A 24,813-nucleotide genomic window follows, 5' to 3' on the forward strand; every position below is an offset into this window, starting at 1 on the left:
AGACAGACAAACCAGCTCCCTTGATAGCGGTGTCCGCACTGCATTCTAAGGCTCATTTCAGTGACGCTGCCGGTTCTGCCACCCCGGCCCCGGGCACAACCCAGGGATGCAGGAAGGCCAGGCTGGTACCTCAGGGGCACAAGCTGCAGGCAGAGGGCCCAGCTCATTGCTGCCCTGCACCTTCTCCGGTCAATCACCCGCGCTCTGCACGGGTATCGGTGACTGTGCCTGGGGCCCAGCAATAGTCACTCGGACCCAAAATGCTCAGAGATCTGCTGGGGGAACTAATTTCAGTCCCAACACAGAGAGCGCCCAGGTGCAGGGCTCTGGGAGGGAGCAGGAGGAGGGTCAGGCTCTGGGAGGGAGCAGGAGGAGGGTCGGAGAGGAACATTCCCCAGGAATCCTCTGTCCCAGGGGCAGAAGCCAGACAGGCCAGGAGGAGAGACTGACTGTGGTGGCTCCAGGGGGAATGGGATGCGCAGAGACGGGGAAGGGAGGCCTGAGAACTCACCTGCCAGGACAGTAACAGCGATGAGACATAAGGACACAACTGCGAGCACAATTCTATATTTCTTGTAGGAGTTACATTTCTTGACATTACAACGAGGGTCTGAAACAGAAAGACCCGTCAGGCCCGGCCGCGAGGACGCGTCTCCCCGACGGCACCAGGGCTGGAGCTGCCCTAGAACATGCCCCATTCTGCCGATTGCTCCTTCTGTCAGACACTCTGGGGCACAGAGACAAGGACCCGCATGCTCTGGGTGCAGGAGCTCAAACTGCCCCCCCATCCCCACCCCCGCTCTGCCCCCTGCCGAGCGCTGGCTGGGCCCACACTGCGGAGTGCCCCTGTCCCCGCACACTGGGGTCTCACACTGGCCGTACACAGCAGACGGGGGGAGAACGAACCAGGCAGAGATGGCCCAGTGCGGTCATAGGGGGTCTGACACACCCAGCCCAGAAGGCCCCTGTACGGCCCCCGCTGTGTCCGCCAGACAGCAGTTGCAAGCCAGGGATCGGTGCCCTGCCAGCCCCCAGGGGAGATCCAGTCCCTGCTGCCCACAGACGGGGGGTTGCTGGGCACTGGCTGCTGCCACTGAGGGTCTGGCCCAATGTGGGGCAGCCTCAATGTCTCTCTCCAGCCTGTTCCCAGGCAGTGACGCCCCATTACCTGGCTCCCCTCCAGCCTCCAGGTGTCCACTGCCCTCAACAGGCCACTCCTGCAGCGGCTCTTCGCCCCCAGCAGGTCCAGCTGCTGGCCCCATCGTCTCTCTCAGCGACACCCAGGCTACAGGCACTGCTGCAGGCGCTGGGCTGGGGTCGGCTCCTCTCGGTCTGACTGGGTCCCATTCAGCAGCCGCCAAGCCGAGCTGGGGCGGGGGTCCTGGCCCTGGTTGCCCCCCTGCTCCGGACTCTCCAGCCGATCTGGAAGCCGAGATGGACCCAGCAGGACAGGTCAGTGGGGGTGAGGGGGTGTGATTTGTGGTTTCTCATTCCCTGCCCAGCAGCCCAACCCCCTGCCAGAGGCGGTGCCATGATGATTAAACCCCCTTAACCCCCATCGGCCCCTCTGCCCGCAAGGGCTTCAGAGACCTGATCTGCCACAGGCCCCGCCCACCCGTGACAGGCACCCAGCGGGGGCGGAGGGGAGGGGAAGAGCGGCAGAGCCCCCGGGGAAGCAGCAGAGGTGAAAGTAAGCCGGGCCGGACCAGCGTATTGGCAAGAGCCAGTACACCCTGCCGGACCAGACCGGCTTCCCCGGCGGTGATTGAAAGGGCCCGGTGCTCCTGCCCCTGCGGGGATCCCCAGGCCCTTCAAATCACCTCCGGAGCTCTGGCAGCAGGGGCTTGGCCGGCGCTTTAAAGGGCCCGGGGGTCCCCACAGGGGCAGGAGCCCCGGGGCTGCAGCAGGGATTTAAAACGCCCGGAGCTCTGCAGCGGCCGGGATCCCCGGGCCCTTGAATTCACGTCTCCCGGCTGGGGCCGCGCTCCCCCCTCAGCACTCCGGCAAACCGGTAACTCCTTTCAATTACTCTCACCCCCGGCCAGCAGAGACCCGCTGCGGTCAGCCATGCCCCGAGGGACCCGCCGTGCCCCGGCCCGGGGCGTTTCCCCCCAGAACACACGAGCCGGGGGCACCGTGTCTGTGGTTTGCCCCGAGGGGCGCGCAGGGCACGAGCCCCGCCCCAGCCCCGCAATATCGGGGGGAGCCCCCTGCCCGGCCCTTCGGCTTCCCCGGGCGGCCGCGCCTCTTACCCGAAACTCCCGCGGGCTCCGGGCGGGCGGCACGTGCGGGGCCGGGCCGGGATCGCGGGGATCGGATGCGGGCAGCCACGTGCGTCGCTCCACTTGTCCTCCGGGCTCTGATCGGCTCAGCGACTCGGGACTCTTCCGGGCTCGCTCCGCCCCCTGCAGCCACAGCCACTCAGCACCGCCCAACGTTCCGCCCACCCCCGGCAACAGCCACTCAGCGCCGCGCAACGCTCCGCCCCGCCCCCTGCAACAGCCACTCAGCGCCGCCCAACGCTCTGCCCCGCCCCTTGGGACCGCTCCGCCACTCAGCACCGCCTAACGCTCCGCCCACCCCCTTTCACGGCTCCGCCACTCAGCGCTTCCCAACGCTCTGCCCCGCACCCTTTCACCGCTCCGCCGCTCAGCGCCGCCCAAGGCTATGCCCCGCCCCCGGTCACCGCTCCGCCACTCAGAGCCGCCCAACGCTCTGCCCCGCCCCCTTTCACCGCTCCGCCACTCAGAGCCGCCCAACGCTCCGCCCCGCCCCCTTTCACCGCTCCGCCGCTCAGCGCCGCCCCGGTTACTCCGGCGGGGAAGTCCCCGGGCTGCCCATCCTCTCCCCGGGGCGGTCCGTCGCCCGTTTCCTGCTCCCCCGGCTCTGCAATCCAGGCTCCAAACGGCTTTAAACAGGGCACCGCACCCGGCTGCCCCAGGCGTCCTCTGCTCCCTCCAGCAGCCCGGGACTCCTCGGGCATAAATCTGGGTTCGTGGCCGGAGTTCAGTCCCCGCGCTCCGCTCTTGGGAAGCTGGGTGACCCTGTCTGCGGGGCAGGCGAGGCTAATGCCCTGGCCTCCCTGAATCCGCATTCTCGCCCCCTTCCCTCCCCATCCCGCTCCCGCGTCAGTCCCCGGCAGAGCTCGCCCTGCGGAAGCCGGAGCAGGGACACCCGCGGCTCGTGCTTTATGACCCGGCCTGGACAGCTGGGTGAACGCGGCGCCGAAGCGGAGAGTGTTAACCCCGAGGCAGGCTGTGAAGTGCAGGCTCCCCACAGGGATGTTAATTGGCCCCTGTTGCACAGACCCGTATGGGATGATCAGAGGGTTTGCGGCTTATGCTGGTGAATATGAACCGATCGATGTGCAGTATTTTGGGAGGGGGCTGTTGGCTACGGGGCATTTGTTAGGAGCATTTAATCGCTGTCTGGGAGGACCAGAAATTAGTTCTTGGGGTTACTGGAATGTGACTATTGCAGTGATCTGTGGTGAGTGTTGGATCCAAACACCTCCTGGTGCAGGGCTCCTTCCAGAGCAGGTGACAGTATATGGGGCATAGGAGAGGAATTGGGGAAGCAAACGCAGTCAGAGGCTCCCAGAAATGAAAGGCTTCTTTTGATGCCATCAGAGCGCCCCTTTCTTTCCAGTAGCTTGGACAAGGGCCCAGCTGGGCTGGCAGATTTAGTTCTGGGGCCTGCGCATCAGATTTCAAATGTTCTGTAGCTAATACATATGTCATAAATATAAAGGGAAGGGTAAACACCTTTAAAATCCCTCCTGGACAGAGGAAAAACCGTTTCACCTGTAAAGGGTTAAGAAGCTAGGATAACCTCACTGGCAACTGACCAAAATGACCAATGAAGAGACCAGATACTTTCAAAGCTGGAGGGGGGAGAAACAAAGGGTCTGGGTCTGTCTCTGTGATGCTTTTGCCAGGAACAGAAAAGGAATGGAGTCTTAGAACTTAGTAAGTAATCTAGCTAGATATGCGTTAGATTCTGTTTTGTTTAAATGGCTGATAAAATAAGCTGTGCTGAATGGAATGTAGATTCCCATTTTTGTGTCTTTTTGTAACTTAAGGTTTTGCCTAAGGGGATTCTCTATGTTTTGAATCTGATTACCCTGTAAGGTATTTACCATCCTGATTTTACAGAGGTGATTCTTGTACTTTTTCTTAAATTAAAATTCTTCTTTTAAGAACGTGATTGCTTTTTCATTGTTCTTAAGATCCAAGGGTTTAGGTCTGTGTTCACCGATGCAAATTGGTGAGGATTTTTATCAAGCCTTCCCCAGGAAAGGGGGTGTAGGGTTTGGGAGGATTTTGGGGGAAAAGACGTTTCCAATCGGGCTCTTTCCCTGTTATATATCTGTTAGACGCTTGGTGGTGGCAGCAATAAAGTCCAAAGGCAAAAGGTAAAATAGTTTGTACCTTGGGGAAGTTTTAACCTAAGCTGGTTAAAAATAAGCTGAGGGGGTTTTCAAGCAGGTCCCCACATCTGTACCCTAGAGTTCAGAGTGGGGAAGGAAACTTGAGAACATAATTTTACTATTGCCCGTCGCAACTGCTCCTGAGAGTTCCTCTAAGGAAGTAGAGAAAATAGCCACAGCGGGCTGTGTGTTACCACTGATGACTTTAAATGCCCAGATACACAAAGGGTGTGTGCCAGCTTTTATAGGGACGCAAGTGGCTCTGCAGGGAAATGTGTTGTGCTGGGCACGCTCTGCCTTTAGTCTCGGCTTCCTCACTTCCTAAAAATGAAAAGTCACTTATATAAAAAAGCATATTACGGTAGCACCTAGAGACCCTCACTGAGATCAGGGCCCTATTGTGCCGGGCGCTGCATAGACACACAGCGAGAGAGAGTCCCTGTCCCCAAGAACTTAGCATCTAAGCCCTTGCCTAAACTTGAGGGGGAGGAGGGAAACAGCTGTTGTGCTTAAAACCCTCATAGCATGTAGTGTAGAAAGTGTTGAATACGTCTTTAAAGGTGCTAACAGGACACAGTCAAGACTCGTGGGGAACCTTGGGTCTAGACGAGGCCTAAATAGAGGATGGGAGGGTAAACGGGCACAGAGAAGGGGAAGGGACTTGCCCAGGGTCACCCAGCAGGTCAGTGGCACATCTAGGAATTGAACCCTGACCCCAGTCTAGTGCCCTTTCCACTAGACCATGGTGCCTCACTACTACCATGCAGTGATGTGCGATCACACCACCTGGGAAGGTTTAAAAATCAGCTGCTGTTGAGTCCCTGCAGCACAGAGAGGGATGCAAACAAATTGGGCGAGGTGGAAAACTTTCTCCTGATGTGCAGAACTCAAGACTCTCTTAACTCTCTCATTTTCAGTGGTAGCATCTAAACCCCCTGTGGCTGCTCCACGCACCACTGCTCATACCGCACCCTCTGCAAGGACCTGGGGCCCGGTCAGCTGGGGCGGGTTCCAAGTTAAATGTTACTGTTTCCCAGCACTCCAAGCAAACTGGAGCTGCAGCCAGAGCCACTGCTCTTCCCTCAGTGCCTCCTTGGCTGGGATCGACGGTGAGCAGGGCGCAGTGAGAGAAACACACAGATGCTTCTGTCATCACAACGGCCTGGGCCTGGCAACGACTGGCAGGGCTGGAATCAGGCTGGGCTCAGTCCATGTGGCTGGGAGGTCAGAGTGATGAGACTCACCTGCCTGCCCTTAAAGCCTAGATGGGTGATTTCCCCCTCCGTAGGGCCGGGCCAGCTGAGTCTGCTCTTATCCTTGATGCCCACAAGACGTGGGGAAGGGGGTATCCCACTGGGGAGCAGTCCCATCCAGTCCAGCTCGAGCCTGTGTAAAAGGTGGCAGGCTAGCAACATCCGGCAGGGAGAAAAGGAGACCGCTGCTAAGTAGGCCGCTGTGGGGCAAGGGGAAGAAAAAGGTGAAGCAGCCCGAGCGAGAAGACAGCCCCCCTTGGTGGTGGTAGAATGGCTCCAAAAGAAGGGGGAAGGGGACTCACCGGCTGCCTGCAGAGTCCCGGGTTCCTCCGTTGTCCCGCGCACCAGCCCCGGAGCCCCGTGAAGGCTGCAGTGCAGGGCGCCCATCCCAGCGGGCGGCGCCGTGCAGCCCGGAGCAACAGCTGGACGGTGCGGGAGGGGCCCCGGATCCCCCGCCCCGGGCTGTGCTGGCCACACAGGCTGCTAATGATGGGGGGGAGGAGCCGCGTTACCGGGAGCAGGCGCTGAGCGGTTCCAGGGAGCGGAGCAGCCAGGAAGACACTGGGAAGAACATTGAGAAGAAGCGTCGCGTGGCTGGGAGCGAGGCTCATTTCTCCCGATTGCCGCGACCTAGGGCCCGGCCCCACACGTGCCGCCTGCCCGGAGCCCACGGGACGCTCGGGTATGAGGCGCTGCCGGGGCGCCCGGAGAAACCGAAGGGCCATGTGGGGGGAGAGAGGTACCCCGACGTTATGGCTGGGGCGGAGCCAACCTCTGGACTTCAATTGTCGCCACTACACCTGGGCGTGCGCGTGCTATGCAAATCAGCCACCTCCCGCCCATGTTCTGTTGTTAAATACCCCGGGGTGGAGCATCGCCATTCCCCTCCGGCGCCGGCCAGGCCACTGCAGCCCTTGCGGGTACCCAGGGACTCTGCCTCCCCTCCGCTGGGTGCCTGTCACGGGCGGGTGGGGCCCGTAGCAGATCAGGTCTCTGAAGCCCTTGCGGGCAGAGGGGCCGGTGCGGGTTAAGGCGGTTAACAGGTAGATACAGGAAGATCAAAAGAGATCCAGGTAATGGGGTGTCACTGCCTGGAAACAGGCTGGAGAGAGACACTGATGCTGCCCCACATGGGGCCATGTTCTCAGTGGCAGCAGCCAGTGCCCAGCAACCCCCCATCTGTGGGCAGCAGGGACTGGATCTCCCCTGGGGGCTCTCAGGGCACCGATCCCTGGCTCACAGCTGCTGTCTGGTGCACACAGCGGTGGCTGTGAGGCTGTGCGGGTGGCAGACTGACCCATCTCTGCCTGGTTCATTCTCCTCCCCTTCTTCTGTGTATGGCTAGTGTGAGACCCCACGATGCGGGGACAGGCGCACTCGGCAGTGTGGGCCCAGCCGGCGCTCCGCGGGGGGTGGGGCAGCTTGAGCTCCTGCCACCAGGACATGCAGGTCCTTGTCTCCGTGCCCCTGAGCTCACCAGGCCAGGTGACAGCCTGGCTGGGGGTGCCCAGGGAGGGCACTGGGCTGAGGGGAAGGAGAGACTGTTCTGCCAGCCTGCCTTATGCTCCAGGCTCCTCTCCTAGAGCGTCTGAGGGAAGGAGTGACTGACTGACAGTAACAAGGGAAGTTGGGGTTGGATGGGAAAATAAAAAATCCAGGTCCTTAGATGCACAGTGGCAGTGCCTTGACATAAGTGTGGTACCAGGGGACCGCAATGTGGTAGGCACTGAGATCGTGTCAGTGCTGAGTAGGGGTGAGTCAGGCATCTCTGAGACCAGCAAGTCTTTAGAGTGAGTGGACTTTCCATCATTAGAAGTCTCCGTTTCAGTTCATGGTTCTTCCTAGCCCTCGATTTTCATTACGGGCAGGAAGTACACTTTTGAGGCACATGTGACTCTTCGAGGCAGCAAATGCGGTGGGAATGTCCATAGTGGATTGGAATTGCCTCTCCTGGCAGGAGAGGCAATGTTTAAACCCAGGAAAGCGGGGCACACTTCCCATCTGGCTTTCACTTCCCCAGAGGGAAGAGACAAAGAAGAACTAAGCAAGGACAGGATGGTGGCTATTCTAACAACACGATAGAGAAATGTTTTTGTAGAAGAAAAGAAAAAAGCGGAGTATAAACAACAACAGAATATTTATGAATTAAACGTTAATAATTTGAATAGAAAGGAGAATACAGATGAGATCATCTCAAGTCGGACGCTGCTGAGGTACCGTCTGAGGGCAAGGCAAGTTGGTTGAGAAAGAACTGAGGGTGTCAGCCCATGCAGTGCTAGATCGCCCTGAGATGGGGGAGCACGTGGGCCAAATGGACACTGCTACCTACAACCTCCAATCTGAGGCGCAGGGGCCCGACTACACCGAGAGTGGAGCGCCGACAGAGACGCTACTCACAGAACACGGCTCTTCCATCAGCTCTATCTAGGTCCAGTTCTACTATCTGAAATTTCCTAAACATAAAGCTTTGAAAATCTGAAATTACTGTTTTCATTGCCAGAAAACACACATCCTATTCACAACTGATCTCTACAGTGATATTCTAGGGATATAAATAATTTAGTGTAAAAGTGTAAAAACAGTAACTGTGTAACTGATTAAAATTCTTTAAGTTAAACGTTTACCCAGGGAACTAAACAAAAGGCGTGGTCCCTCCCTGCTCAGTTGGAGCTAGGAGCCCTGACACGGATTGGTCCCTAACACATTTTTCACAGCCTGAAATTGGTAGGGCCCTGGTTAATCAGTTAAACTTTTACATAGAATCATAGAATATCAGGGTTGGAAGGGAACTCCGGAGGTCATCTAGTCCAACCCCCTGCTCAAAGCAGGACCAATCCCCAACTAAATCATCCCAGCCAGGGCTTTGTGAAGCCTGACCTAAAAAATCTTTAAGGAAGGAGATTCCACCACCTCCCTAGGTAACCCATTCCAATGCTTCACCACCCTCCTGGTGAAAAAGTTGCTCCTAATATCCAACCTAAACCTCCCCCACTGCAACTTGAGACCATTACTCCTTGTTCTGTCATCTGCTACCATTGAGACCAGCCTTCTTGGCAACAAGGACACACTGTTGACTTGTATCCAGCTTCTTGTCCACTGTAACCCCAGGTCCTTTTCTGTAGAACTGCTGCCTAGCCACTCCGTCTCAAGCGGTGCATGGGATTCTTCTGCACTTGTCCTTGTTGAACCTCATCAGACTTCTGGCCCAATCCTCTAAGCCCTGGTCTACACTAAGACTTTAGGTCGAATTTAGCAGCGTTAAATCGATGTAAACCTGCACCCGTCCACACGATGAAGCCCTTTATTTCAACTTAAAGGACTCTTAAAATTGATTTCCTTACTCCACCCCTGACAAGTGGATTAGCGCTTAAATCGGCCTTGCCGGGTCGAATTTGGGGTACTGTGGACACAATTCGACGGTATTGGCCTCCGGGAGCTATCCCAGAGTGCTCCATTGTGACCGCTCTGGACAGCACTCTCAACTCAGATGCACCGGCCAGGTAGACAGGAAAAGAACCGCGAACTTTTGAATGTCATTTCCTGTTTGGCCACCGTGGCAAGCTGCAGGTGACCACGCAGAGCTCATCAGCAGATTGTCTGCTGCTGCTTTCACGGAGGGAGGGAGGGAGGGAGGGAACGGCGGCCTGATGATATGTACCCAGAACCACCCGTGACAATGTTTTAGCCCCTTCCGGCATTGGGATCTCAACCCAGAATTCCAATGGGCAGCGGAGACTGCGGGAACTGTGGGATAGCCACCCACAGTGCAACGCTCCGGAAGTCGACGCTTGCCACGGTACTGTGGAAGCACTCCGCCGAGTTAATGCACTTAATGCACTTAGAGCATTTTCTGTGGGGACACACACACTCGAATATATAAAACTGATTTCTAAAAAACCGACTTCTATAAATTCGACCTAATTTCATAGTGTAGACATATCCTAATTTGTCTACATCCCTACTAGTCCCCCTCCATTGCATGTTCCTTTTCCTTTGTATATGCATTAGGTTTGCTACAGATCCAGTTCCTCAGAGAATAGCACCTTGAAGAGCTCACGAAGACATCGCTCAGATACGCGCAGTCCCCTTCTGCTCTTACTTCAAACCTGTAATGTAAGCCATGGAGCTAGTCAGGAGCTGACCGTTTCCCCCTCCACCTGCATCTCTCACGGTCAAGGTAGCATTCCACACATTTGGATGGTGAAGCAGAGCTGCAGCGCTCACAGGTTCTCAGGGTTTCCCCTTTCTGCACCAGCAACAGGATTCACCCCAAAACTCCCGCCCGGCAGCCAAGGATCAGAACAGGAGGAAACATCTCAGGCAATCATTAAGCACAGCAAGCCGAAAAAGGGAGCCGAGTGGGGCAGCTCTCGGCCGCTCAGCAAACCAGAATTTTTCCATGGCACGGCCATAGTCAGCTATCTTTAGGCATTTTTTTTTAACCCTTTATGACTGATGCAAACTTTAAAAATATGAACAGGGTGTAGCCAATGTAGCAACCTCTGCCTGAGTCTGCGGACCATGGACACTGAAGTGTACCCTGACAGTGAGGTATCTCTTGAGCACCTTCAAATTAAAAGTAACTCAGGCCCAGATCCTTTGAGGATCTCGGCTTGAGTTAGACATAGGCGCTGACTCCATGGGTGCTCCAGGGCTGCAGCACCCATGGGGGATAAAATAGTGGGTGCTGAGCACCCACTGGCAGTCCCCCTCTCAGCTCCCCCCACCCAGCACCACCCATCAGCTAGTGGGCCCCATGTATCAGTGCCTCCCCCCTCCCGCCCCACGCCTCCCGCCCACTGTGATCAGCTATTTTAACGGCGTGCAGGAGGCTCTGGGAGGGAGGGGGAAAGTGCGAGCATGTGGCATGCTCGGGAGAGGGGCGAGTGTGGAGTGGGGCTGGGGCCTTGGGGGAAGGGGTGGAGTGGGGGCAGGACCGGGGATTGAGCACCCCCGGCACTGTAGAAAGTCGGTGCCTGTGGGGGTAGGCAGTGCACAGCCCATGCGCAAGACAAATGCAGCAGCTGCGCTGATCAGCAGGGGATAACAAAGAGCCTCTGGCCTTACAGCCTGTTTCACTGCAAATGTGCATCCACTGGGACGCTACCCCCCAGGGGTTTTAACTCCTACCGAGACAGCAGGCTGGAGAAAGGGCATTGGGAGCCCAGATCAAGGCCAGAGACACACACTCCTTCTTGCACCGTACCGTGCAGCACAGAAAAGTTAGGCCCTATTTTAACACCGGTTTTAAGATTAAAAGCTCTAATGGGGTAAGCTGTGGATCCGTCCAAGCTAACATTTCAGTTGCTTGTGATTTACCCCTGGGAAAGCGAAAAGACAGAAATGGACTCACAGCTGCTGGTTGAATATGGTTCCGTTCACCCACTTCCAGGGCTGGCTTGATTCTCTTCTGAGGCCAATCCAGTGCTCAACGGGGCCTGCATAGTTCATCATGAAATCCTGAACAAGAGGACAGTGTGTATTAGATTGTGCCGTGCGGCTCAGTTCCTGCCCCACAGGGCTTTGTACAACAGGGAATCTCAGTTGTATAGCTAAGGGCTTGTCTCCAGGTAGGAGTTGCAGAGCTTGAGCTATACCAGAATAGTCACAGCATGACAATCCCCATGAGTCTGGCTGCACGTACAATGGTACAAAAGTGATTGTTTAGGTACAGGAAGAGATCTAAGCTACCCTGCTCCAAGGCACCTTTATACTGGTATAACTATATCTCCACTAGGACTTAGATCAGTATAACTACCCTGGCAAGAAGCCAAAAGGCGCATCCTTAAAAGAAGTTAACCCTTCTAGTATAGACTAGGCCTCAGCTTGTGTCTCATTTTTGGGTGGGATTCCCCCTTTGTACTCTGGGATCAGGGGAATCCATACTACGTGTATACCCCCAGAGAGAACGGTTTTCCTCTCTTCTGCCCTCTCCTGCCTTCCTGCAATATCCCAGAGGCTCCTTATCTCCCAGGCTCCTCTCCGCAATAGCAGCTACTGCCCACAGCTCCCCTTCCAGCTCAGTCACACCTGCGCTTTGCTGCCGCTTCTCCCCTCCCCCAGCTTCCTTTGGGTCTCTCGGTGGAGGATGGGAGAGACTCAGCCACCAACTCCAATCACCCTGGCTCATTGCCAAGAAAACCCAAACCATAAAGCTGCCATCTCCAGTCAGAAGCTGAGAGTTCAAAAGGTCCGTACTGATCACAGAGGCACATTGAAGCCAGGGCAGGGACTTAGCTTCCAGAATCTTACGCATTCTCACCTCCAATCCCGAGAAACATCAAAGGTCCTACTCACGCTCCAGGGATGGGGCTCTACCCACATTTCAACTCTGTCTGTCATGCCAAGCCCAGTCCATTGCAGTTAGAACGAATCTGCAGGGGTCTCACCTTCTCCTGCTGGGTGTCAATCACAGCCAGGGAAGCACTGAACCAAGAGCAGAAGTGCTGGCTAGAATCCCAGTTCTTTTTTTCCTTTGAGAAATAGTAGCATTTCCCTCGGTATCCGACCCACCGCTCCGGGCAGCAGGGGACAAAAGGGGGGTCCTGAGATGGGACAAAAGGGGGCCCCAGAGAGGGGACAGCAAAGGTGGCTCGAGCATCCAAAGAACTCGTGAATTGGAGCACTGAAAATGAAAGAACACAGGGTTAAGAGATTGGTGACACATATACCTGCTCTCCGAGAAGAGCAAACAGGAATAATCTCATCAGATCCATATTTCAGACTTCTTAAGCCTCTGGAAGCTGCTCAGAGGATGGGAGGGAGCCAGGAGGCCGTTAGAAACTGAACCAGTTATGAGGGGCCACCACGCCTCGGTTTGTTGGTGTGGAGTGTGGGGCTGAATTCAGTGAGGATGCAGACAGACAGGATTTCCATGCATCAGCACAAAATGCAGAATTCAGAGCTTGGCCCAAATTCAGGGAGCTGCAGAACTGTCAAATGACCAGCGGGAGAATACAGAAAAGCTCGATTTTGTTATGATCAGCTAGGACATAGACTGCTACACTGGGCTGGCTGATTCCCTCTTCCTGCTCTTTGCTTTGCTATCCTGGAGAGGTATGTTGAGACCAAAGTGTGAATATCCATTTCAGGAGATAAAACACTGAAATTTGATAGTGCTGGACCCAGCAGAGAGGAGGACACAAGCCACTGGGCTACTAAAAAGAGAAGGGCACTCGTATAGAACTAGAAGCAGACTTTGAGGGCTGGCAGCCACTCTGACTGGGTCTGCCTCCCCAACCACTGTCAACAGAGCAGGAATATTTGAATTGGATCAAATTATTAAACAATGTATAAACACCTAGAGGATAACAGAGTAATGAGGAATACCCTACATGAATTTGCCAAGAACAAATCATACCAAACCATCCTCATTTCCTTTTTTGACAGGGATACTGGCCTAGTAACAAACTGAACTTGTTTAGAGGGGAATTAAAGGCAGTTATAACAATATACAAGAGGAAATTGAGAGTGAATATTGTAGGAATTGTAGAAAATTGATAAGGGAAACCAAGGAATACAAGGAGAAATCTGTGGCCAGCAGAGTTTAGGAGAATAAGGAGGAGTTTTTAAAAAATATATTAGGAACAAAAAGAATCCTGACCATGGACCTGTCCGTTACTAGATGAAAATGGTAGGATTATCAACAATAATGCAGAAAAGGCGGAAACTGTTCAATAAATATTTCTGTTCTGTATTTGAGGTACAAACAGATGATATAATCCCATCATATATGGTGATAATCTTTCCATTCCACTAGAATCTCTGGAAGATGTTAAACAGAAGCTACTAAAGAGGTAAAGTGGGTGAGGTAATTGCTTTTCTTGGAACAACTCCTTTTGGGGAGAGAGACAAGCTTTCAAGCCACACAGAGCTCTTCTTCAGGTCTGAGAAAGGTTCTCCCGGCCTCGGAGCACAAAACAGACTTTTAGCATAAGTAGTTGGCACACATTGTAAGGGACCATTCAAGGTAGAGTGGGGATGTTGAAATCATGGTCCCAGTCACCCCTGCGCGACTCATTTTAGTCCCATGAGGCACTGCAAAACCTTCACAAAACTCCCTGTGCTATATGGTGCTGAGTTTCACAGAGGGATAGGTACCCAGGGTGCACTGCTCTTTGCATCGATGCAAGCGCTGCTAGTGAGGATGCGCACTGCCACCAAGGAGCGTAGCGTGGACACACAAACACGAGGTAATCACTGGGGCAGCTGTATGCTGACATAATTTAGGTCAGCACAATGCTATAGTGTAGACATGCCCTGAGAAGGAAGTGAAGTAACTTTCACCCAGGGACATGAAATGGCCACAAGGTGGCACCAGAACTCTAGCAATAGGAAAGGGCCTATTCAACTGAGTGGCCAGAAATGTTGTCTGTAGGTAAGAGGTGAATCAAGTTACTTTTCTTTCCCATAACCCAGCAAACAGAACCATACTGGTTAATGTTAACCAGTTCAGTGCCACCAGAGAGCAGCAGTAGGATCACCATAACTAACATCCAGTGCAGTGGATGGATAGTCAGAGGCAGGTTTATTAGGGTCACGCTGGGTAAGAACTGCTAAACCATCCTAAACCCCACATCAGTTCGTAGTTTCCCCCACAATAATCCCTCCTGCTTGCTCTCCGCCTGGAAGGGATTGTTTCTTGAGATGATCTTTTCTGGGGTGGGAAGTTTTTGAGTCAGACGACCCCCCCCCTGGTGATTTTTGAGCATATCACCTTTTCTGCACCAGAGTAACTCAGTAGCTGCACCCATGTGGCTGGTGCTCAGTCAGGAACAGACACTAAGTCTGGAAGATTTAGGAAACCAGGCCATTGTTATCAAAGAAAGAGCATGCTCAGGACATACACAAGGCATGTATTATTCTGGGGATTTAACTGTGCAGTGCAGGAGTAGTCAATAGGTGGACCGGGGGTCAAAGCCAAACCACTAGGTGCTTTTGAACGGACCCTGAAATCTTCTTTATTTACTTATTACTGTTGTTATATTTCATTATTATTTTCTCTGGAGTCTGGACCTTGGCTACACCTTGACCAAGAAATGTGGACCTTGACTAAAAATAATTGACCACCCCGGTGTAGTGCATACTACCATGTGCACGCATACTGTGGAACTGAGTAGGGAAGTCAGTGATTAGGGCTTGTCACCACGATCTAAATGTCTGTGTCTAGCTGAGGTGTGAATCTACCCCACACCAGTCTGCTGCGGTCTGACTGTCTATGGGCACCCTACTGACACACATTAACAATTTGTTAATACATTTTGATCTACTCCCCTTTCAAAGACCAATAGATCAAATCGCATTAACAAATTTAAATGTGCATCTACAAGGTGCACACTGAGAACTCAGAGCAGGCTAGTATGAACTAGATTGACGCCCCAGCTTGCCGTGAACTAAACATTCCTGTACACAGCCCCCTAAAATAGTTTTTGACACATGCTCAGCATATATTTGTGCAACTCGTTTCAGGAGCGACTGCAGCTGAGAGTTTAATAATTACAAGTTTCATACCCTATACAGAGCACTGGATATTAAGACTCTACAGACCCGTGAGAGAGGCTGCCAGACCTCCTAGGTCCTTCCAAAGACTCCTAGAATGGAAGAGGTACATCAAGGAGCCTATCTGTTCTGGGAACCTCTCTGCACCTCGAGGTGAAGAACTCCAGAGATCACAGATCTCCCTTCACCTTACACTGTGTGAGTCAATGGGATTCAGGGGCCGTCTATGGCAGGACAATTTCCACGGATGTAATAATGGTGCTGAATGAGTCTCTGTGGAACAATGGTGGCTAATTTTGGTCGCTGCAGTGAATTGCATCAATGCAAGCCCCTCTCTGTCTGCACCTCTTCAGCTGCACTGATGCCATTACATTGGCACAATGTAACATACTGCAGGCAGAGGGCCCAGCTCATTGCTGCCCTGCACCTTCTCCTGTCAATCACCCCCACTCTGCACCAGTATCAGTGACTGTGCCTGGGGCCCAGCAATAGTGACTTGGACCGAAAGTGCTCAGAGATTTGCTGGCAGAGCTAATTTCAGTCCCGAAACAGAGAGTGCCCAGGTGCAGGGGTCTGGGAGGGAGCGGGAGGAGGGTGGTGGAGGGACATCCCCCAGGAATCCTCTGTCCCAGGGGCAGAAGCCAGACAGGCCAGGAGGAGAGACTGTGACTGTGGTGGCTGCAGGGGGAATGGGATGCACAGAGAGGGGGACAGGAAGGGCTGAGAACTCACCTGCCAGGACAATGATGATGAGAATTAAGAACACAAATGCGAGGGTGACTCTATGTTTCTTGCAGTTACAACGAGGTTCTGAAACAGAAAGACCCATCAGGCAGGGCTGTGAGGACGCATCTCACTGACAGCACCAGGGCTGGAGCTGCCCTAGAACATGCCCCGTTCTGTCAATTGCTCCTTCCCTCAGACGCTCTGGGAGAGGAGCCCAGAGGGTGAGGCAGGCTGGGGCTGGCAGAACAGCCCCTCCTTCCCCTCAGCCCAGTGCCCTCCCTGGGCACCCCCAGTCATGCTGTCATGGGGCCTGGTGAGCTCAGGGGCACAGACACAAGGACCCCCACGTTCTGGGGGCAGGAGCTCAAACTGCCCCCCTCCCCCCCGCTCTGCCCCCTGCCGAGCGCTGGCTGGGCCCACACTGCCAAGTGCCCCTGTCCCCGCACACTGGGGTCTCACACTGGCCATACACAGCAGAAGCGGGGAGAACGAACCAGGCAGAGATGGGCCAGGGCTGTCACAGGGGGTCTGACACACCCAGCCCAGGAGGGCCCTGCACAGCCCCACAGCCACCGCTGTGCGCACCAGACAGCAGCTGTGAGCCAGGGATCGGTGCCCTGAGAGCCCCTGGGGGTGATCCAGTCCCTGCTGCCCACAGACGGGGGGTTGCTGGGCACTGGCTGCTGCCACTGAGAGCCTGGCCCCATGTGGGGCAGCCTCAGTGTTTCTCTCCAGCCTGTTCCCAGGCAGTGACACCCCATTACCTGGCTCCCTGCCAGTCTCCAGGTGTCCATTGCCCTCAACAGGCCACTCCTGCAGTGGCTCTTCGCTCCCAGCAGGTCCAGCTGCTGGCCCCATCGTCTCTCTCAGCGACACTCGGGCTGCACACGCTGCTGCAGGCGCTGGGCTGGGGTCGGCTCCTCTCTGTGACCGGGTCCGATTCAGCAGCCGCCAAGCCGAGCCGGGGCGGGGGTCCTGGCCCTGGTCGCCCCCCTGCTCTGGACTCTCCAGCCGATCTGGAAGCTGAGACGGCCCCAGCAGGACAGGTCAGTGGGGGTGGGGAGGGGGGCGATTTGTGGTTTCTCGTTCCCTTCCCAGCAGCCCAACCCCCTGCCAGAGGCGGTGCCATGATGATTGAACCCCCTTAAACCCCATCAGCCCCTCCACCCCCCGGGGCTTCAGAGAGCTGATCTGCCACGGGCCCCGCCCTCCCGTGACAGGCACCCACGGGGTGGGGGGCGGCGGGACCTCCCAGGAACAGGCGCGAGCAGAGACCCGTGAGGGGGGGTCACCGGCCAGCGCCGGAGGGAATCGCGATGCCCCGCCCCGGGGGGTTTCCCAACAGAACGCACAGGGGCGGGGCAGGCGGCTCATTTGCATAGAGCGCTCCCGCCCCGGGGCCCTAAGTGCGCATGTGCAGCATGTCTTGTTGTTTGCCACCAGGCGGCCTCGCCGGTCACGATGGAAACCGACAGGCTGGCTCCGCCCCTCCCCCGTCCCTTCGTTCTTCCCCGGGCGGCCGCGCCCCGGCGGCGCCTCTTACCCGGAAGTCCCGCGGGCTCCGGGCGGGCGGCACGTGCGGGGCCGGGCCCGGATCGCGGGGATCGGACGCGGGGAGCCACGAGCCTCGCTCCGCGCGTTCTCCGGGCTCTGATCGGCCCAGCGACTCCGGGCTATTCCGGTCACGCTCCGGCCCCTGCAGCCGCAGCCACTCAGCACCGCCCAACGCTGCGCCCCGCCCCCTGTCACCGCTCCGTCACTCAGCACCGCCCAACGCTGCGCCCCGCCCCCTGGCACCGCTCCGCCACTCAGCACCGCCCAACGCTCCGCCCGCCCCCTGCAACAGCCACTCAGCGCCGCCCAACGCTCCGCCCGCCCCCTGCAACAGCCACTCAGCGCCGCGCAACGCTCCGCCCCGCCCCCTGTCACCGCCCCGTCACTCAGCACCGCCCAACGCTCTGCCCCGCACCCTGTCACCGCTCCGCCACTCAGCGCCGCCCAACGCTCTGCCCCGCCCCCTGGCACCGCTCCGCCACTCAGCGCCGCCCAACGCTCTGCCCCGCCCCCTGGCACCGCTCCGCCACTCAGCGCCGCCCAACGCTGCGCCCCGCCCCCTGTCACCGCTCCGTGACTCAGCACCGCTCCGCCACTCAGCGCCGCCCAACGCTCTGCCCCGCCCCCTGGCACCGCTCCGCCACTCAGCGCCGCCCAACGCTGCGCCCCGCCCCCTGTCACCGCTCCGTGACTCAGCACCGCTCCGCCACTCAGCGCCGCCCAACGCTCTGCCCCGCCCCCCGGCACCGCTCCGCCACTCAGCGCCGCCCAACGCTGCGCCCCGCCCCCTGTCACCGCTCCGTGACTCAGCACCGCCCCGTCACTCAGCACCGCCCAACGCTGCGCCCCGCCCCCTGGCACCGCTCCGCCACTCAGCGCCGCCCAACGCTCCGCCCCGCCCCCTGTCACCGCCCCGTCACTCAGCACCGCCCAACACTCTGCCCCGCACCCTGTCACCGCTCCGCCACTCAGCGCCGCCCAACGCTGCGCCCCGCCCCTTGGCACCGCTCCGCCACTCAGCTCCGCCCAACGCTCTGCCCCGCCCCCTGTCACCGCTCCGTGACTCAGCACCGCCCCGTCACTCAGCACCGCCCAACGCTGCGCCCCGCCCCCTGTCACCGCTCCGTCACTCAGCACCGCCCAACGCTGCGCCCCGCCCCCTGGCACCGCTCCGCCACTCAGCGCCGCGCAACGCTCTGCCCCGCCCCCTGGCACGGCTCCGTCACTCAGCGCCGCCCAACGCTCTGCCCCACCCCCTGTCACCGCTCCGCCACTCAGCGCCGCTCCTGCTAACGCGGCTCCGCCCCTCTGTTATTAGTATCCCGCGTGGCCAGCGCAGCCCGGGGCTGGGGAAGTCGCCGCCACCAGCGGTTGCTCCGGGACGCCCAGCGCCGCCCGCCGGGATGGGCGCCCCCACCCGCAGCACCCTGGGGCCGGGGCGACTCGGGGCTCCGCAGCTGGGCGGTGAGTTCCCGGGGCCCTTCCCCGCCGCGGGGCGCCGGGCTGCAGCGGAAGTGAATCCAGGCGTGTCGGAGCCGCCGGGGAAACCCCGCTCCGCACGGAGCGAAGCGGCAGTCTGGCCTCCACCCCGGTTACTCCGGCGGGGAAGTCCCCGGGCTGCCCATCCTCTCCCCGGGGCGGTCCGTCGCCCGTTTCCTGCTCCCCGGCTCTGCAATCCAGGCTCCAAACGGCTTTAAACAGGGCACCGCACCCGGCTGCCCCAGGCGTCCTCTGCTCCCTCCAGCAGCCCGGGACTCCTCGGGCATAAATCTGGGTTCGTGGCCGGAGTTCAGTCCCCGCGCTCCGCTCTTGGGAAGCTGGGTGACCCTGTCTGCGGGGCAGGCGAGGCTAATGGCCTGGCCCCTCTGAATCCGCATTCTCGCCCCCTTCCCTCCCCATCCCGCTCCCGCGTCAGTCCCCGGCAGAGCTCGCCCTGCAGAAGCCGGAGCAGGGACACCCGCGGCTCGTGCTTTATGACCCGGCCTGGACAGCTGGGTGAACGCGGCGCCGAAGCGGAGAGTGTTAACCCCGAGGCAGGCTGTGAAGTGCAGGCTCCCCACAGGGATGTTAATTGGCCCCTGTTGCACAGACCCGTATGGGATGATCTGAGGGTTTGCGGCTTATGCTGGTGAATATGAACCGATCGACGTGCAGTATTTTGGGAGGGGGCGGTTGGCTACGGGGCATTTGTTAGGAGCATTTAATAGCTGTCTGGGAGGACCAGACATTAGTTCTTGGGGTTACTGGAATGTGACTATTGCAGTGATCTGTGGTGAGTGTTGGATCCAAACACCTCCTGGTGCAGGGCTCCTTCCAGAGCAGGTGACAGTATATGGGGCATAGGAGAGGAATTGGGGAAGCAAACGCAGTCAGAGGCTCCCAGAAATGAAAGGCTACTTTTGATGCCATCAAAGCGCCCCTTTCTTTCCAGTAGCTTGGACAAGGGCCCAGCTGGGCTGGCAGATTTAGTTCTGGGGCCTGCACATCAGATTTCAAATGTTCTGTAGCTAATACATATGTCATAAATACAAAGGGAAGGGTAAACAGCTTTAAAATCCCTCCTGGCCAGAGGAAAAACCCTTTCACCTATAAAGGGGTAAGAAGCTAGGATAACCTCACTGGCACCTGACCAAAATGACCAATGAAGAGACCAGATACTTTCAAAGCTGGAGGGGGGAGAAACAAAGGGTCTGGGTCTGTCTCTGTGATGCTTTTGCCAGGAACAGAAAAGGAATGGAGTCTTAGAACTTAGTAAGTAATCTAGCTAGGTATGCGTTAGATTCTGTTTTGTTGAAATGGCTGATAAAATAAGCTGTGCTGAATGGAATGTAGATTCCCGTTTTTGTGTCTTTTTGTAACTTAAGGTTTTGCCTAGAGGGATTCTCTATATTTTGAATCTGATTACCCTGTAAGGTATTTACCATCCTGATTTTTACAGAGGTGATTCTTGTACTTTTTCTTAAATTAAAATTCTTCTTTTAAGAACCTGATTGCTTTGTCATTGTTCTTAAGATCCAAGGGTTTGGGTCTGTGTTCACCGATGCAAATTGGTGAGGATTTTTATCAAGCCTTCCCCAGGAAAGGGGGTGTAGGGTTTGGGAGGATTTTGGGGGAAAAGACGTTTCCAAACGGGCTCTTTCCCTGTTATATATTTGTTAGACGCTTGGTGGTGGCAGCAATAAAGTCCAAGGGCAAAAGGTAAAATAGTTTATACCTTGGGGAAGTTTTAACCTAAGCTGGTAAAAATAAGCTTAGGGAATTTTCAAGCAGGTCACCACATCTGTACCCTAGAGTTCAGAGTGGGGAAGGAACCTTGACAACATAATTTTACTATTGCCCGTCGCAACTGCTCCTGAGAGTTCCTCTAAGGCAGTAGAGAAAATAGCCACAGCGGGCTGTGTGTTATCATTGATGACTTTAAATGCCCAGATACACAAAGGGCGTGTGCCAGCTTTTATAGGGACGCAAGTGGCTCTGCAGGGAAATGTGTTGTGCTGGGCACGCTCTGCCTTTCGTCTCGGCTTCCTCACTTCATAAAAATGAAAAGTCACTTGTATAAAAAAGCATATTACGATAGCACCTAGAGACCCTCACTGAGATCAAGGCCCTATTGTGCCGGGCGCTGCATAGACACACAGCGAGACAGAGTCCCTGTCCCCAAGAACTTACCATCTAAGCCCTTGCCTAAACTTGGGGGGGAGGGGGCGGGAAACAGCTGTTGTGCTTAAAACCCTCATAGCACGTAGTGTAGAAAGTGTTGAATACTTCTTTAAAGGTGCTAACAGGACACAGTAAAGACTCGTGGGGAACCTTGGGTCTAGACGAGGCCTAAATAGAGGATGGGAGGGTAAACGGGCACAGAGAAGGGGAAGGGACTTGCCCAGGGTCACCCAGCAGGTCAGTGGCACATCTAGGAATTGAACCCTGACCCCAGTCTAGTGCCCTTTCCACTAGACCATGGTGCCTCACTACTACCATGCAGTGATGTGCGATCACACCACCTGGGAAGGTTTAAAAATCAGCTGCTGTTGAGTCCCTGCAGCACAGAGAGGGATGCAAACAAATTGGGCGAGGTGGAAAACTTTCTCCTGATGTGCAGAACTCAAGACTCTCTTAACTCTCTCATTTTCAGTGGTAGCATCTAAACCCCCTGTGGCTGCTCCGCGCACCACTGCTCATACTGCATCCTCTGCAAGGACCTGGGGCCCGGTCAGCTGGGGCGGGTTCCAAGTTAAATGTTACTGTTTCCCTGCAGTTCCAAGCAAAGTGGAGCTGCAGCCAGAGCCACTGCTCTTCCCTCAGTGCCTCTCTGGCTGGGATCGACGGCGAGCAGGGCGCAGTGAGAGAAACACACAGATGCTTCTGTCGTCACAACAGCCTGGGCCTGGCAACGACTGGCAGGGCTGGAATCAGGCTGGGCTCAGTCCATGTGGCTGGGAGGTCAGAGTGATGAGACTCACCTGCCTGCCCTTAAAGCCCCAGGTGGGTGATTTCCCCCTCCGTAGGGCCAGGCCAGCTGAGTCTGCTCTTATCCTTGATGCCCACAAGACGTGGGGAAGGGGGTATCCCACTGAGGAGCAGTCCCCTCCAGTCCAGCTCGAGCCTGTGTAAAAGGTGGCAGGCTAGCAACATCTGGCAGGGAGAAAAGGAGGCCGCTGCTAAGTAGGCCACTGTGGGGCAAGGGGAGAAAAAAGGCGAAGCAGCCCGAGCGAGAAGACAGCCCCCCTTGGTGGTGGTAGAATGGCTCCAAAAGAAGGGGGAAGGGGACTCACTGGCTGCCTGCAGAGTCCCGGGTTCCTCCATTGTCCCGTGCACCGGCCCGGGAGCCCCGGGAAGGCTGCAGTGCAGGGCGCCCATCCCAGCGGGCGGCGCCGTGCAGCCCGGAGCAACAGCTGGACAGTGCGGGAGGGGCCCCGGATCCCCCGCCCCGGGCTGTGCTGGCCACACAGGCTGCTAATGACGGGGGGGAGGAGCCGCGTTACCGGGAGCAGGCGCTGAGCATTTCCAGGGAGCGGAGCAGCCAGGAAGACACTGGGAAGAACATTGAGAAGAAGCGTCGCGTGGCTGGGAGCGAGGCTCATTTCTCCCGATCGCCGCGACCTAGGGCCCGGCCCCACACGTGCCGCCTGCCCGGAGCCCACAGGATGCTCGGGTATGAGGTGCCGCCGGGGCGCCCGGAGAAACCGAAGGGCCATTGGGGGGGGGAGAGAGGTACCCCGATGTTATGGCTGGGGCGGAGCCAACCTGTGGGCTTCGATCGTCGCCACTACACCTGGACGTGCGTGTGCTATGCAAATCAGCCACCTCCCGCCCATGTTCTGTTGTTAAATACCCCGGGGTGGAGCATCGCCATTCCCCTCCGGCGCCGGCCAGGCCACTGCAGCCCTTGCGGGTACCCAGGGACTCTGCCTCCCCCCAGCTGGGTGCCTGTCACGGGCGGGTGGGGCCCGTAGCAGATCAGGCCTCTGAAGCCCTTGCGGGCAGAGGGGCCAGTGGGGGTTAAGGGGGTTTAATCATCATGGCACCACCTCTGGCAGGGGGTTGGGCTGCTGGGCAGGGAACAAGAAACTTAAATCACCCCCACCTCTGACTTGTCCTGCTTGGTCCTGTCTCAGCTTCCAGATTGGCTGGAGAGTCCGGAGCAAGGCAGGAGGAGGGGCGGGAGCAGGGCCAGGACCCCGGCCCCGCCTTTGCTGCTGCTGAATTGGACCCAGTCAGACTGAGAGGAGCGGACCCCAGCCCAGTGTCTGTAGCCTGAGTGTTGCTGAGAGAGACAATGGGGCAAGGAGCAAGTTCCAGTGAGAGTGAAAAACCACTGAAGGCTCTTAATGAGAGAAGATACAGGAAGATCAAAGGAGATCCAGGTAATGGGGCGTCACTGCCTAGAAACAGGCTGGAGAGAGACACTGATGCTGCCCCACATGGGGCCATGTTCTCAGGGGCAGCAGCCAGTGCCCAGCAACCCCCCATCTGTGGGCAGCAGGGACTGGATCTCCCCTGGGGGCTGGCTGGGCACCGATCCCTGGCTGATAGCTGCTGTCTGGTGCACACAGCCGTGGCCGTGGGGCTGTGCGGGTGGCAGACTGACCCATCTCGGCCTGGTTCATTTTCCTCCCCTTCTGCTGTGTATGGCTAGCGTGAGACCCCAGTGTGCGGGGACAGGCGCACTCGGCAGTGTGGGCCCAGCCGGCGCTCCGCGGGGGGCGGGGGCAGCTTGAGCTCCTACCACCAGGACATGCGGGTCCTTGTCTCCGTGCCCCTGAGCTCACCAGGCCTGGTGACAGCCTGGCTGGGGGTGCCCAGGGGAGGGCACTGGGCTGAGGGGAAGGAGAGACTGTTCTGCCAGCCCCAGCCTACCTGACCCTCCGGGCTCCTCTCCTAGAGCGTCTGAGGGAAGGAGTGACTGACTGACAGTAACAAGGGAAGTTGGGGTTGGGTGGGAAAATAAAAAATCCAGGTCCTTAGATGCACAGGGGCAGTGCCTTGATATAAGTGTGGTACCAGGGGACCGCAATGTGGTAGGCACTGAGATCGTGTCAGTGCTGAGTAGGGGTGAGTCAGGCATCTCTGAGACCAGGAAGTCTTTAGAGTGAGTGGACTTTCCATCATTAGAAGTCTCAGTTTCAGTTCATGGTTCTTCCTAGCCCTCGATTTTCGTTACGGGCAGGAAGTACACTTTTGAGGCACATGTGACTCTTCGAGGCAGCAAATGCAGTGGGAATGTCCATAGTGGATTGGCAGGAGAGGCAATGTTTAAACCCAGCAAAGCGGGGCACATTTCCCATCTGGCTTTCAGAAGAACTAAGCAAGGACAGGATGGTGGCTATTCTAACAACATGATAGAGAAATGTTTTTGTAGAAGAAAAGAAAAAAGCGGAGTATAAACAACAACTAACAGAACATTTATGAATTAAACGTTAATAATTTGAATAGAAAGGAGAATACAGATGAGATCATCTCACGTCGGAGGCTGCTGAGGTACTGTGTGAGGGCAAGGCAAGGCGGTTGAGAAGGAACTGAGGGTGCCCGCCCATGCAGTGCTAGATCACCCTGAGATGGGGGAGCACGTGGGCCAAATGGACACTGCTACCTACAACCTCCAATCTGAGGCGCAGGGGCGCGACAACACCGAGAGTGGAGCGCCGACAGACGCTACTCACAGAACATGGCTCTTCCATCAACTCTATCTAGTTCCAGTTCTACACTCTGAACTATGCAGTGCATTGTGTCCTGCAGCCTTGGAGGCCATAAAACCCCAATAAAATGACCACTTTCACCAGTGTGCGGCGGGGTGGGGAAGAGACAGAGGAGGTACGGCAGAACATAAAGTCCAGCTTAAGAGACAGCAGCTGG

General features: G+C 56.7%; 1 protein-coding gene across 4 annotated transcripts in view; it reads right to left on the reverse strand.

The window, feature by feature from the left end:
* Positions 1-18,738, reverse strand: part of LOC114021148 (C-type lectin domain family 2 member D) — a 33,091-nt gene extending 14,353 nt beyond the window's left edge. The window contains exons 1-6 of one of the 4 annotated variants that reach the window (XM_037915129.2): positions 17,450-17,652; positions 16,671-16,922; positions 15,913-15,990; positions 12,072-12,307; positions 11,036-11,142; positions 9,502-9,788 (exon numbers count right to left, since the gene is read on the reverse strand). In XM_037915129.2, coding sequence (XP_037771057.2) covers positions 9,644-9,788; positions 11,036-11,142; positions 12,072-12,307; positions 15,913-15,990; positions 16,671-16,764 — 660 coding nt within the window. In that variant the 5' untranslated portion in view covers positions 16,765-16,922; positions 17,450-17,652 and the 3' untranslated portion in view covers positions 9,502-9,643. Of the gene's footprint in view, positions 1-511; positions 611-1,168; positions 1,423-2,252; positions 2,406-9,501; positions 9,789-11,035; positions 11,143-12,071; positions 12,308-15,912; positions 15,991-16,670; positions 16,923-17,449; positions 17,653-18,713 lie in introns of those variants that run through there. The other 3 variants (XM_043528289.1, XM_037915113.2, XM_037915114.2) reach the window with 3 other exon arrangements.
* Between the last annotated feature and the right edge of the window lie 6,075 nt (positions 18,739-24,813).

This window comes from Chelonia mydas, chromosome 14, assembly GCF_015237465.2.
Source record: "Chelonia mydas isolate rCheMyd1 chromosome 14, rCheMyd1.pri.v2, whole genome shotgun sequence".
Taxonomy (NCBI): domain Eukaryota; kingdom Metazoa; phylum Chordata; order Testudines; family Cheloniidae; genus Chelonia; species Chelonia mydas.